At 43.6% G+C, this 15,473-nt stretch overlaps 1 protein-coding gene across 1 annotated transcript; it reads right to left on the bottom strand.

Annotated features, from left to right (window-relative positions):
• Positions 1-6,119: 6,119 nt before the first annotated feature.
• atf3 (activating transcription factor 3) lies at positions 6,120-10,792 on the bottom strand. Its single transcript, XM_046373554.1, has 4 exons — positions 10,656-10,792; positions 9,345-9,603; positions 9,119-9,226; positions 6,120-8,770 (listed from the first exon to the last, which is right to left on the bottom strand). Exons 2-4 carry the CDS (start codon positions 9,600-9,602, stop codon positions 8,441-8,443), a joined length of 696 nt encoding a protein of 231 aa, XP_046229510.1. The 5' UTR covers position 9,603; positions 10,656-10,792; the 3' UTR covers positions 6,120-8,440.
• Between the last annotated feature and the right edge of the window lie 4,681 nt (positions 10,793-15,473).

The raw sequence follows: 15,473 nt of genomic DNA, 5'->3' as shown, positions 1-15,473 counted from the left end.
ACAGCGAGGACAGGATATTATGTCATTTACTTCCAGACCAGACAGACTCAGACAGACTGGCTGCATTCACACACAGCTCTGTAGTGTGGGTGTGTCGCTTCCGGTGAGGAAAGACCAGGGTCAAGATTCTGGACAGGACACGAGTCTCCCTCGTGCATCCTTCATCACTTTTCATATATTTTCATATTCTATACATTCTGTCCAGTTCTTCTTTTTGAAAGTTTTGCTTCTCAACATGAAGGTTTAAATAATGATTCAAAGCTTGCTGGACATGAATGTGGGAAAAGAAATGCTGAAGCTGTTATATGAGTATTCTTTTCTTGGCCTAAAAACACTGGAATCAGCTTGTTCAATACCAACCATTAGTACGTTTCAAAATCAAAAGTTTTCCTCAGGTTGCTAAAACCCAGAAATTTGCGCTCAGCTGTCCTCAGTGGTAGCTGAAAGGTGCACTTGCATATGTTTAAATGGCCAGTTCCATGTGTCGATGCTGTGTTGCATTGCGGCAAAAGCTAAGTCAGGTTTAAGTTTTTACCTTCAGCTGCTCAGACGACCCCTGGTCTTATTTAAATGGATGTGAAAGCTGTAAATAGTAAGCACAGAGAACAAATTTTATCATTTAAGTTGTGAGGACTGATTACGTGAAGATGGACAGCATGAGAGTTCCCCAAAGGTGAAACTAAAACACCTGTATCGCCCCCTGGTGGCAGGCTGCAGTACAGCTCAAATCGCAGCGCTCGTATCAGCTCGTATCTTCCGACTTCACTTTAGTGCAGTCGGAAGAAGTGGAGGCGTGTTGGCTAAGCTACAGGTTGTTTTCCCACAGAAAACACACCAGAACACACACACCTCCCTCCTTCCACGCTTGTAAACACACTTCTGCTGAACTGTGGAGTGAATTATTGTGAAACTTCCCTGGAAGAGTATACACAGCAGTGCCAGTGTATTTCATCACTGAACTTATCAATGATTTATTGTTCAGAGCCATTTTGTTAACAGCTACGTGGAAGGTTTGTGATGGCCGTCGCAGATGTGCTGATTACAAATGTTTCAGATTCTTTTTCTGACACTCGGGTCAAGGCAGAATAAAGGCTTTTACCAGGGGTACAGATTGGCAGAGGATTGACACGATCTCTTCTTGCAGAAAACTCTTCCAGGCACACGTGTTTATGGAAGATTTCTTAGGGTATCACACGACGTGATATAAAGAGTGATAAAGTACACACAGGGAGCAGTTATTGGAGTATGAATGAGTCAAAAGTCAGCACTGATTTCTTATTTTATATTTAGCTGACTTTTCAGTTTTGAAAATGAATTCTTCGTACTTTAGTTTAGGAACAGATTGTGACTGGGGTTGAAACAGGCTGAAGGAAAACTTCTCCCATGTGGGTCTTTGGGACTCCCGCTTCAATTACTTCCTCATCTGTCTCTCTTACTGTAAACGTACCTGCTTAAGAACTGTAAAAGCTTTATGAGGACAACTGTCACGTTCATCTTTTCCTCCCTTCTTCTTCATTAGCGGCCGTCATGTACAGAGCAACAGAAACTTGTAGGAATGCGTTAATCAGTCAGATAGCAGATGGCCTGACACGGTGGGAAAACTGTGATCTTCATCCTTTGTTGATGGAGAGTCATATGAATTTAAATCTCGCTTGCTGATGAGGCAAAGAGAGAGGGAGACGGATTTTCATTAGAGGTTCATGTTTCAAACACCTGCAGAATTTCACTGATTTCAGAAAAAATGAGGGCATAAGTGCAAAAGTCAAAAAGAGAGCAGATTGGTGCTGGGAGACATCTTGAACAGGAATAAGACACATCTATAACACACCACAACACATTTATTGCACATGTTTTTTAAAATCTACATTAATTCATGTAATAAATTCCATCACTTCCTCTAACAAATTTCACTGAAGCTTTCCCAGAGCTCAGTGAGAAATTTTTGACTCATTTCATGTGAGTATTGAGAAATCTCAAACGCCTCGTTACCCCCTCAGGTTTGGATCTACTTCTCTTCCTCTTTAAGCAGATTCGTGTCTGTATTTCTCTGCCAATCACAACACATTTCTTTACTCATGTGAAATCACCCTCATCGTACAACCGAATTCCTTGAAAATGTCACTGGTGAAGATAACCCACACACTTGCTGTTGACACATGCTGTGATCTGTCTGGTCCCTTCATATCAGTAAATATGAACTCCCTACCTTATATTGAAACTGCCCTTTATGCTTGAAGGTTCCTGACTCTTCAGACATTCAGTCATCTGCAAAGTTCAGCGATATTTAATCTCAGCGAGTTGAATACTGTTGTGACAACATCAGCATGTTGGCAGGGGTTTGAACAGCTGGATGGATTTATAACAAGCTTGTAAGCAAGTAGTGGAAAGTATCCATGGGTATATTTGCTCAAGTACTTAAGTACAATTGTGAGATACTTGTTTTTCCATTTTCTTCTACTTTATGCCTCTATTCCATTACAGTTTAGAGTCAAATACTGTACAACTTGATGTGTGATGTTAAAGATTCAGATAAAACTTTTTTGATCTACAAGTAATCATTTAAATGCGTGACTTTTACTGAAGTGTGAGATTGGAGCACTTGTTCAAGAGTTTAGGAAATCCTATAAGCTTGAATCTTCTCTGACTGCTGCTAACAGACGTGTTCTTCAGGCTAAAGATCTGCAGAGGAGAGATGACGTGCAGCAGATTCACCTCTGATCTGTGTGAGTTTTGCTAGCTGTGCCCTGATCTTGGTGCTTCAGGCTGTGTCTTCTGTTGCTTGTTGTCGGTGGTTTGCTGGAGGCGGGACAGAACGTGAGCTCGCAGGTCGTGTTGCATCGTCCTGCGGTGAAGCGGCGGTGAAGCGGCGGTGGCCCATTAGAGCATGTTTTTGACATGTTGCATTTGCATGTTAACTGATTTCTGACCGCATCAGATTTTACTGTTGTGGTTGAAGAGTCTGGCTCAACAGTAACACACACACACACCTTTTTTCGACCTATGGTACAGGATTTATGCCTTTATACCAGACGTGTCAGAAGTACAAGTACAACAGGCAGTATATCTTGAATTTCCATTGGGATCAATAAAGTATCTATCTATCTATTTATCTATCATATCTATCTAACTGCAAAAACTAAAGATTCCCCATCAGAGTTCCTTTACTTTAACCCAGGAAGACTTTTTGAAAACTTCTCTTACAGGAAATAATAAAACATAAGAAGTTTACTTCCTCCTGTTCTGCACATCTTTGGAATCCTTTGCTTTCTCTTATTTTGTCTTCTTGTTTTACAGTCTTTTATCATCTTTTCTTCTTGATTAAATACTCCTTCTTCCTTATTGTGTTTCTCCTCCCCCGATGTTTGTTCATGGTTCTGTGGCCTGTTTTACTTCCTCCTCCCTTTAGAGGCATTTTGGTTGTGTCTGTGCTCAATCTCGCGAACACTTCACAACAAAGTATGTGTTTGTGTGTCCAGCTGTGACCTTTGACTTCAGCACACAGGATGTTGCTGTTCACAGATTGTGACAGAAACGTTGCATCAGTCACCTTGCGTCCTCTTGTGACTGAGTTGCATCAGTTTCTCCCTCAATCAAGAGGATGACAAAGCACCTTTCCCTCTCCTTTTCACCCTCCTCCCCTTCCAGTGTGTGTGTGTGTGTGTGTGTGTGTGTGTGTGTGTTATTGACCAATTTCCAGCCTGGGATGAGCAGCCACTGGTGTGGACCAAAAGCCACAGTACATGCAGATTTCAGGTTTTAACCCACAGCGAGTGAAGCAACGACAAATCCTGGAAGCATCAATGAGTTGGTGGTAAAAGTTGTGATCACTTCCTGGAACTTAGAAGGACCTCAGTGATGACCCAAAGCCGACCCGAGAATAAACTTTGGTTTCCGCGAGGTTCAGGGTTTGCTGAAACTTGAACTTCTCACTTTTTCTTCCGCTTCAGGTCCAACGTACTTTCCCACCAAGAGAAACGTGGTGTGTTTAAACTCACTTTGAGATAAAGTTTTGTAATAGATTATATAATAGTTTAGATAAAACAAGGTCAATTTGTTTGATAAAATTTAGAAGACGGTGAGATCTTGAAGTAGTGCAGACGTTTTGTGTTTGCGCACATGTGTGGAGGTGTGATGGACATTCATATATGTGTGAGCGTGAGTCAGAGGAGCAGACCAGCAACAATAGACTCATTATATGAGATCATAAATATGAGAATCAAAAGAGAAAAAAAGCTGTGAAAAACAACATTCATTCAAAATAGCCATGGAAACTTGAAGTTCAGAGACTTCAGCAACACAAACCAAAAACTTTATTCCTGCTTTGCAACACCAGAGAGGCAGACAGACTGAAGAGTATTTCAGCAGGGAAAAAGAATGAAATGGTTTACATGACCAACACCGTCATGTCAGATCCTGTTTGCGCTCCCTGAAAGACAGCTGAGCCTTGGCTCACGTCTGAAAACATGCCGTGACCAGGTGAAACATGACCTCCTTCTTCATGTTCATCCCTTCACAAGAAAAAAAAAACACATAAATGAGAAAATGTAGCCGCAGCTACCTGTATTTTAGGATATTTCTTTTCAGTAAAACATGTTGTTAAACACACGGGTGTCTGCAGTCCCTTCAGCCCTGCTGCTGTGCATGTCGACACGCTAACATACTGCTTACTGGTGCTTACTGGAGAGGAGCGTTATGCTCACAGACTCACCTGTGCTAATGCTACCAGGTAAATCTGTGCTGCACTCAATGTTATTAGCTGAGAAATGTTTGGGAAGGCGGCCTGTCAGAGCAGGTAGAGGGAGTTGATCCAGGTGTTGATTCCTGGATAGTTTTAAGTTGTGATTAAGGTGCCAGTTGTGTATCAAACAATACTGAAGCCTGGGCTGAAACATTTCCTTCAAACACACAGAATCCGCTTTCTCACGGAGCTGCAGAGCTCGGCTGACGTGGATCTTACACGAATGAAGTTCTTTGATTCCAGCTTTAATTAAATGAAATGAGCTGTAGGACTCAACTTTCACTATTATATAAACAGATTAACTTCAGAAGATAACGTAAAGATGATGTGCCGTGGATCAGATTTATCCCAGAAACTCATGCTGGCGGGTAGACGATGGCGATAACGGTGGTTTGTTAGTGTTTGACGTGTGCTGGTGGTGAGCTGGAAGGGTGCGGTTCACTGCTGCACGACTGTTAGCTAATTGTGTAATTAGCTGCAAATTTGAGTTCATTAAACTGACTTTCAACAACTTTAATTAGACCTTTGGTACCTGAGCTTTGTCCCACCCTGGTGAACCCCACCCATCCGGCATGCAGCGACTCATTGCAGCTATAATATGGTGTGTTTTGTCATCTGATTGATGAAAGTTTTGGTTGTATGTGCTGCTATTCAGCTTGACAACACCAGCAGAGTGTTAATGTTCTCTCACCTGAACAGACTTTCTCTCTCTTTTTTTCAGTTTTGCATATTAAAATAACATCAAATTAAAAGTTCCAAGACTTTTGAACTTTTGCAATGGCTGATTCAGTTAACTCTGACAAACAGTCATATGCTCATGACACTTCAAAAGACTGCATGAGTGTCTGATTCAACATAACCCGACAGAAGGAAACATGGTCTTTTGGAAACGTTGACCCTCATCAACCAATTGAAAGGGTGGGTTTGTTTTGCTTTGGTTATCTTGAGAGATAACAAACGTTAAGTCATGCATCTCTCTGGTACAGCGCTCAGCTCCCTCCCTCCGTCTGTCCCTCCCTCCGTCTCTCCGCTCAGACAGAGAGGACATGTCCAGTCTTGTCTCCAGCACAAACACAGCTGCTCTGCTCACTTTGCAGGTGAACTCATGTTTATGTTATGAAGTTTTCTGTGTGTGAAAAACAAATGATGTGCCAACATGGATGGCCCAGCAAATTCAGGATCAGTTTCCTCTTACAGCTCCTTCCCTGTTTTTATCTGTCAGTGCATGCTTCTGTAAATATTCTGAGGAAACACTGTTGTTTCTCTGCTCAAAGGTGATCAGCAGGGCTGTTGCTCGCATGACTGAGTGACAGAATTTGTGTACATGTGGGCAGAAACGAGATCCAATCTGTCTCCAAAAAGACGACTCCATGAGAGGTGATTTGCAGTGCATAATTTTAATTAATAAAGTATCAAAACCAAAAGTGGACAGATCACGAGGATGGAAGTACACATTGGTATTAGCAGTGCAGTTTTACCTGACAGCCTACAGTTTGTGTCTTCAGGCTGCGACGCTCCAACAGTCGAGCAGCGGCAGACAAACAAAACAGCCTCCAGTGGAAGCAGGCACAGTAGAACACATACACATCGAACTCAGCGCCTAGCAGCTATTAGCCACGACTAGCAACCAGACAACGAACAACTTTAACCACCAAAGACAACATACACACTACGAACACACGTCGACGCCCGCGTCCCTTCAACCGCTTACAGAATACACAACATATGAACCTTTTCTCAAACGTATACCATGCAAACATAATATATGAGACTTCAGTCCTCACTGTGAATTGACACAAAGTAATTATTACACTTCTGTTATGAACTGTAAGAGAGCAAGAATGGTGCTAACATGTTCAGTGTTCAGTCTGCTTTGTGAGGGACTGTGACACTTTGGACCGATTCTGTGATTTGACAGGAAATAGAATAGAAAGCTTCTCGATTCTCACTCATCACACTCCCTCAGTTTCTGTTTGCGCAATAAACCACATCTCTTTTGAGGGTTCTTCACTACAGAGCGAACAGGCCAGCGGCAGGAAATGGGAGTGGAAGGAGAGAAAATATTTGGCAGTGAGTTAAAGCCTGGACATTAATAAAGTTCATAACACTGAGTGTAATAATCACATCATCTTCTACAACGCCAGAGTCAAGTGTGTTAAAGGACCAGCCAGAAGCTGATGCAGCACTTCCGATACCTAGCTAACGATATCCAGTGAACACAACTTGCAAACTAAATGCTGTTCATAAAATACATTTTAAAAAATAACAATCTTTTTTTGTTTGTTTGTTTTGCTCCGTCAAGACCAGAGGAGGCATCCGGTGTTTACATACAGTAGCACAGCTTAATGCACAGTCAATACAATTTACACAAATTTAGGTAGAAAACAACATGTCTGAAAAATAACAGTCGTGAAGCTTCATCGTCACAGACGATGTAAAAAGCAACATTAGTTCTGTTTATGATAAGAGGGACCGCAGTGATAAATAAAGTGTACTTGTGAGATTATATACAGTATTTCATTTTTCTGAGGCAATTTTGTTTGCCAGTGAGTTTCAAATTAATGTCCACGGTGGAATTTTATGATTTCCTTTGCAGCACTTAAAGTACCAGCTGAGATGAGCACAAATCCATTCTGTGAGTTTTTTGAGTTTTAAAACAAAAGTAACTTTGGCTACCAGTTAAGGCATGATAAACATGTAAAATCGGAAACTTGTCTTGACAGTTTCCACAGCAACTTTTGTGTTCCCACCTCTAAGCCAAGAGGATTTTCATACCAAACATCCTAAATACAGTCATTCACGAACAGTAAGATATCATCCGCTTACATGATCATACTCTAGTTTTTTGCTTTTCTCGTTAAGTGCAGATTTGTAAACCCTGCCTGCAAAGTACATTTCCCTCATGTGACTGCTACCTTGACTGACAGAAAAACAACCTGACTTGTAATGAGGTTAGCTCTTTAGTTGGGCAATATAAACAGCAAAAGAAAAACAACATGAAATCAACTTCTAAAGCTCACGTAGGTCCTGAGTGGTTAGTGGTAGCAGCAAATTTAGGACGATAAAGGACAAGCAGACAGGGTTGATACGGTAATGACATACACTAGTTACTTGATAAATATATTACTTTTCATAGACTAAGCACAAACAACAATATCTTTTTTAAAGTCAGTGACTTGCCACTCAAACGCTCTGTACACACTCACACATCTGCATCTACTTTGTGGGTGAACGGTTAAATTATGTGCCTTGATCACCTTGAAATCACACTTTGGTACAAAAACAAAATCAGACAATAACTGAGACTCTCAACTATTCAAAAAAACAGTAAATAATAATAATAATAATAGTAATAATAAAAGCAATTGCAGTTTATGTTTTTTTTCTTTTAGTGCTTTCTGTCCTTGGCCCTGACTGTAATGTTGAAAATAAAAAATGTACGTCATGGTGATGTGTATCACTTCCTGTCCAGTCAGCAGCTTCAGTTTCAGGGAGTGGGAGGTCTCTCTCTCTCCAGCAGCTTTGTCAGTGAGACTGAGGAGTCATCTGAAGGTGGTGTTCATTTTTACGTCACTGTCATTCTCAGGTCGCAAGCCTGTGCGGCGGCTCCACCTCCCTCTCCAACACTCTTCGGTGCTACATCGATGGCAGCGGGTTGAAGCTTTGCGAGTCTTAGAAAAGTGGCAAGAAGCGCCTCATCACTCATAGGTGACTGGCACACTGAATGTGATCGAGGGTCAGAAAACCTCCGTCTAGAGGTGCTAATGTGGAGGTGGACGTGGTGGAGGAGGTGGACGTGGAGGAGGAGGAGGTGTCGGTGGAGGAGGTGAGGTTGTGGAGTTGTAAGGTGCTCTCCTTGATGTGCTGGATGAAGAGGTTCCTCTCGTCCTCGGGCGTTTGGCCGTTTTGGGCTCGGACGATGCAGGTGGGCCTGTGCAGGTTGAGCATGTAGACCAGCTGCTGCTTCTGCTGCTTCAGCTCCTCGATCTGCGCCTTCAGGTCGGCGTTCACACTCTCCAGTTTCTCTGACTCCTGTTGAAGAGAGAGGGAGGAGGCGAAATCAGTATGCTGTACTTCTCTGTTGATCTGGATGTTACAGCTTAGTTAAACAAGCTTCCTACTTTACATTGTAAAGATCTTACAGGTGTGTCTTGACACAAAAACACAAAGCTTCCACACTGACTGGTACTTTACTGCATCAGGATGAAGTCCTAATTGAAGAAGTTTGGGACTGCCAGTTTTTTAAAATCATTAGTGCACTTTTCATGATACTGATAATTTATTCTTGTGGTGTGAAAATGAGCTGAAAGTTTCCATGAAAAAAGGCAAAAGCACTGAATCTTTGCCATCATTTCGAAATTTGACCAAAGTTTAATCTACCTTCTGCAGAGACTCTGTCTTCTCCTTCTTCTTGTTGCGACACTTGGCAGCAGCGATTTTGTTCCTCTCCCTCCTCCTCTTCCTCCTCTCGTGTTCTTGAGGAGAAATCTGAAAACCAGAGAGAAGAACAAACGGTCAAGATTTCACCCAAACACACACTTGGAAATCACAGTCAGCCTCAAAAAACACAGCTGAGCACATGCTGGAAGCTTCCCCTCCGCCTCACCTCTCTCCTCACAGCGGATCCACAGGCGAGGTTATCCGAGGGACGGTCCGAGCTGGAGCTGGCGCCGTCGGAGCTCATGTCGGCGCTGAGCCCGTTGGACAGCCTCTTGTTCTGGATGGCCAGTCGCAGCTCTTCTTTCACGATGGGTGTGAAATTGGTGAAGTCGTCCAGGGTGAGCGTGCCCGGTGGGGACAGGCAGGGCACCAGGGCGGAGCAGCTGATGTCGGCCAGCGAGGGACCTGAGTGCTGCAGCATCATTCTGGAAACATTGTCAGCAAGTCAGTCAAAGTCACCGAGTTTTTTAGGAGGGTCAGTTTGCTCAATGTAGAAACATTTTTTAAAAAATTACAATCTATAAAATTCACAAGGATTTTATGACAAATTACTTCATAAAAATGTCTTGTAGATTAAAAAAATACAGTTAAAGTCAATATATAAACACCATTACAAATGAATATAAAGACGGTATAGTAATAACATGAAGGATCAAAATATAGTAAAAACCAGCAAGTATCACAAATGCACAAAAAGTGACTGAAGTCGTATTACAGCAGATAAAAAGACCATAAAGATAATAAGGTCATTATAAAATGAACCATAGAGAAGTTATTGAGAGCTTGTTGCTGAGTAATAATGATAAAGATCTCGAATATTACACAACAGAACTGAAGCTGTAGGAGTAGGATGAGCTTTGAGTTCAAATGTCAAGATTTCAGCGCATCCGAGAAGACGAGTGGGAGGAGGAATAATTTATGGTCAAACATCGCCTGAACTCAAACAAATACTGAAACAATAAAAGAGAGGTTTCAAAAGGTGTGGATGTTTGTTATCCAAACACAGCAGTGACTCGCGGAGAAAATGACTGACAGCTCCGTAACATTCTTATGATGTTTACTATGATCAACTGTGACACCAGGTCAGACACACATCTCAACCCCGAACTCTCTGCTGTCACCTCCACAGCTGCGCCCGGACAGCAGCTTCGCTCTCACGCCTCAACGCGACGGGCTGCCACCGGTTCGTGCAAGTTTCCGAAGGTGTTAAAATGCAGAACTGGCGAGTAAAATCCCTCAGAAAGTCACACTTCACTGCTACGCATCACTGTCCCTCTCTTTTGTTTTCATTCGGTCCGCCTGGTACAAGAGGAGAGAAGCTCAGAAGTTTTCGGTAACGCGTCCCGGGACAGCGGAGCGGCACCGGGACTCCTCCGCGGTCCTAACGCTGTCGCAGCACCTCCCCTCTCCCCGAAAAGCAAGCGGACGGACCTCCCCGACCTCACCCCCCACCCCCCCACACGACAGTCCAACCTACCTGTTCAAGCTTCGAGTGGCCGTGGAGAAAAACTCAGAGCTCCTTTGAGAGTTCAGGCGCTCCTCTTCTCTTCCTCTTCCTGCTGGTGCGTAAAGTTGCGCTTGTGGCCGGTACGTTGCATCACCAGCTTTTATGAGACGCGGACGGGGGCGGGGCGTCGTGACGCAACATCGAGCTCTAGTAGAGTGAGGAGGAGAGGGAGGTGTGGGGGGGGAGGGGGGTGACGTCATCCTATTTATAGAAGGCTTATCCTGCGATGATGCAATCGAGCAACCCCGAGCAGCTCTGCCATAACAGGACAGGCTTCCCCCTCCTCCCCCCTCCTCCCCCCCTCCTTCTTACTCCCAGACTTTTCCTCCTCCTTTCCTCATCCCCCTCCCCTTCTCAGTTTCCCATTTAGATCCCTCCATTATTATCTTTCCCATCTTCCTCTTCTCCTTTCTTTTCTCTTTCGTCTCCCTTTCCCAACTCATTTCTTCTTGCTTTTCCTTCCTTTCTCGCTCTTCTTCTCCTTGTTAGATCTTCTTTCCTCTCCACCTTCTCCTCTTCCTCCTCCTCCTCCTCTTCTCTTCCTTTCCTTTTTTCCTTCTCAGTTGTTGTCTTTGCGTCCCCCCTTTTCTCTCACCCATACACCTGCCCTGTTCTCTCCTTCGCTCACTCATCTGTTCCTCTCTTCCTGTTTGTCCTTTTCATCCCTCCATCATTGTCTGGCCCCTTTTTCTTTCAGCCCTTCTTCATCCTTTTCCCTTATTGACCCAGTCTCCTTTCTTCTTTTTTGTCCCTTCCTCATCTCTCTTTCTCCCTTCGTCCTAACAGCTGTGTGAAACTCATTAAGATCACCACATTACCGAAGTGAATACCTCCTCTCCCTCCTCTTCGTCACCTCTCCCTGTTTTGACACTGACATGAGTTTCCATTCCTGACGTTCCACACTAACGAGTGACCAGCGCCGCTCGAGCTGAATGACACAGGATGGTTATTTATTCTGTGGTTACATCTCATCAGTGCGGGTATAAAAGCACACACAGACGGGCAGACGGGTGGCGTGCGATGGCTTACTGTGGTGGTTTGGATTTGAGAAGGTGAGGCGACCTTCACTGTGGAGTGAAGATCGGCGGACAGGTACGTTTAGAAAACATAGCCTTGCATGTAGCTGTGAGGTGACCTTTCTGTGATCCTGTCAGGTGATCTTGTTTGCTCACTGCTGAGACAGACGGGGATTTCCTGCCAGGAGCTGCGAGAAGTTACCTCAGAAATGCACAGTTGTTATCATCTTTGCTACAAAAGGCGCCAGCTTTAGAGTTAGAAGTACTACGTTTACTGCAGGAACTTTCATCAGCAGTGGTAGGAGAACCTCAAGAAAATATCACACGTGGATCAAATATTGTCCGAAAAAAGCTTTCACATGTGAACTGGACATGTTCACACGTGATTTGCTTGTTTTCAAAAGAAGCAGTGCAAACACATGAACTGAACATTATCAGTCATTATACGTTAATCAGTAGACGTACATCTAGATCAGAATTTCTTCTTTATTTTCCTTTCCTTGTTGCTCATTTCCTGTCATTTCAACCCAAAGACTGACTGTTGTAATCTAGAAACTTCTGGTTTCCTGTGCCTACAACTAAAAAACTCAGCTTTCGCTTTCACTAAACGCAGTTTTTCTCAGAAAAAAAAAAAAAGTTGCCTAAGAGTTTAGAAACTGGGAAATGTCAAAATGAACTGCTCACCGCTGTATACCATGACTCCATGAGTGTTTGACCTTACCTGAAATGAAATATGCAACAGGAAGCATGACTCTGGAGTGTGAATGGCATGACTGATGTAGAAACTTCCACATCTCCGACAGTGTGTGTGTGTGTGTGTGTTTTCATTCTCCATGGCTCATCCTCTGTTTTGAGGGAAGCCTTGACAGGCTGCTGACAACAATTCAGTGCTAATTTTCCATCCAGGAAAGCCTTTACAGCCTGTGTGTGTGTGTGTGTGTGTGTGTGTGTGTGTGTGTGTGTGTGCTTGTGTGCTGGTCAAATAACTGGGCTGTCACGACACATAGCAGCCGGCAGTAAAAAACAATAAAACAGTTAATAATTGAAAGGTGTTTCCCTGCTGAGAACAACAACAGGCCGCTCAGTGGAAACCTCTGAAAGAAGCTGGCCTGATAAAACAAATCCAGCCTGAGGTTGAACGGGTTGAGGGTCCAGAGATAAGCTGACATGTGGGACACGGAGGATGTAGGCCGAGTTACACAAACGCCTTTTCTCAGGAAAAGAAAGTGGAAACAACCTCAGAATTTGAGTTTCCTTAAAATGGAACCTTTATTATTGTTGGCGTCGTGGTCACAAAGACAATCCGATCGCTTTCCGTCTTCCTCAGAGTAGCAGCAGCACAGGACGCAAAGCGTGACTTTATTCATGTCTTTGGTCTGCGATGGAGACACGAAGGCAGACAGAAATGTTGCCAGGCGGACTGGATCAGACTTCACTTGGTTTTAGGTTCATATGGGCTCATTACTCCACAGCCATCACGCTGTGAAATCAACATTTACTTCACTATGATAAGTCAAAGCAAATATTCACCAAACGCCATGTCAGTTAAAATATTATATCAGATTTTGCAGGTTTTGTGTGTATGAGTAATATGTATTAAAATATAAAAAAACTTGTGTCCATATGTTAGAGCGTTTTTAGTTCCAGTTTTCTATGGTTTTCGGCTCATTCGAAAACGTGTACATTTTGCAATAATGAATGTTGTAATGTAGAATCCACGTTGTGTCAGAGGTTCTGTAGAATAAGTGTCAGCAGTCATGATTTCACAAAGATGGAAAATAGTGTGGAACGGACATACAGTAACAGTTCTGTTCTGTGGAGTACATCAGTGACAGCTTCAGATTACATAATGTGGAGAAAATCCAGAACTAAACCGAGTTAACTTGAAGTTACACGTAGACTCAACCAAACAGAACCTTCACTGAACCTGGTCCCAAGCAGGAGTCCAGCCCGCCTCCACCCGTCCGTCTGCAGGCTCCGGCCCTCGTGTGGCTGCTGAATTAGGCTCGAGTTTGGGTTAAAATCTGGATTCCTGTCAGGAACAGACAAAGGAGAATCCGTAGAATTTTCTCATCTCGTAACATTACAGATCAGCCAACCGGCAGCAAGTCGGACCCAAGTCGTTTAGAACGACAGACAATCAGGAAGGTACCGTCGGCTGAGAGGCACAGACACACACAGACACACACACACCTACACACAGACACACACACGCACAGACACACACACACACACACAGACACATACACACACACACAGACACACACAGACACTGTCTGTGTCTCTCTCGGCAGGCGGGCGGCTGTTGAAAGGTTTAGGAGGTCAGCGTTGTAATCCATATTGATGCTGCGACGTGAAGTCATTGCTGACCCTGTTCACTATTAATACCATATGATCAGAGCGCCAACCCCACGGCTACATATCACATTCTCTATTTTTATATTAGAAGGCTCTCATACTGAGCTCTGGGTGCGTTCACACCCACCAAACTCCTCCGTTTGTTTGTCAAGACTTAAAACACCCCAAAAGCAGGTGGTTGCTGAGTTTTAATCCAGGTGTGCAGTCAGCACTGGAGGAAGTACTCTGATCTTTTACTTCAGTAGAAGCAGTAATACCACAATGTAAAAATACTCAAGTATTACAAGTAATAGTCCAAGTACAAGTACGCAGAAGTATCAGTAGATGAATACAGAAAATTGCTGTGAAAAAACTGTAATGATTGCCAAAACTTCACTTAACAAATTGACAATAGTTGTGGCACTGCAGTTGTGCGTGTGTTTTGTCTGAGTGGTGTTGCCGTACTTCAGCAGAAGGTACAACCACAGACAAACGCTGCACCCTCCCTGTGCTTTGGACAGGCTGTTTGTCTAATTCTCAGTGATCAATGAGTGATGAATACAGAGAGCAAAACAACGTCATGAGCTAAACGTAAGAAACAACAAGTCAGCCGTTAGCAGCTGGAGAAGCTAAAGCTGTAACAGTGAATGGAACAGAGGAGGGTTCGGTCCTGTGCCCTCCGACGTTTCCTCACCCGTTCTTTGACCTTTTAAACTTGTGTGTCCTCTGGGACAATAAATCGTATCAGCACCTTACGAGCTGTGGACTTTTGTCTCAAAGTGCAGCAGGAGCAACCACCACACACTCTCACTTTCACTTGCTGTCGAGTGGGTTTGTCTCACCAACTGTCAGGTTTTGACTAATAATGAAAACAGACGTGAAGGCTGAGCTGCAAGATGAGAGGATTGCGTCAGAATACCAGGGACTTTCTCATAGTGACCACTCTTGGTAGAAGAGAAACGAAAAGAAAAGGAAGCCATGAATGTTGGTGTCTTTTACAGGGACGCATTCCCCAAGCTTTTCTCAACTTTTCTGAAGCTTTTCCACCCTGAATTTACTCCACCGGCAGTCTCAGCCTTCCTGTTCGCTGGACAAACCACAAAGCAGTCAGAGAGAAGCTCTACTCCCCACATCCAGTGTTTCCGACTGTGACCCCCCCATTAAATCACCCGTCACTTCTTTGCTGGTCAAGCTCTGGAAACTCTCTGAGGTCCTTCGGAGGGTAAACTAAACTGTTTGGGAATCTCCTCGAGCTCAAATGAAAGTTTAACCTTCGTGTTGAGTTTGTGTCCGCAACAGTTTCAGAAAATCCTGTCGTTCCAGCAACAAGTCGAGCTTGAGTTGTGTGAAATACCTAACAGAAGCGAACTGAAAGCTGTGTGTCAGATTACAACGTGGCTTTTGTCCCATAGTTTTATTAGAAATAAGAAATGAC

Source organism: Scatophagus argus, chromosome 19 (genome assembly GCF_020382885.2).
Source record: "Scatophagus argus isolate fScaArg1 chromosome 19, fScaArg1.pri, whole genome shotgun sequence".
In the NCBI taxonomy this organism is placed as follows: Eukaryota; Metazoa; Chordata; class Actinopteri; family Scatophagidae; genus Scatophagus; species Scatophagus argus.
Note: the sequence above shows the minus strand (reverse complement) of the source record. Positions and strands in the feature narration are given on the sequence as shown.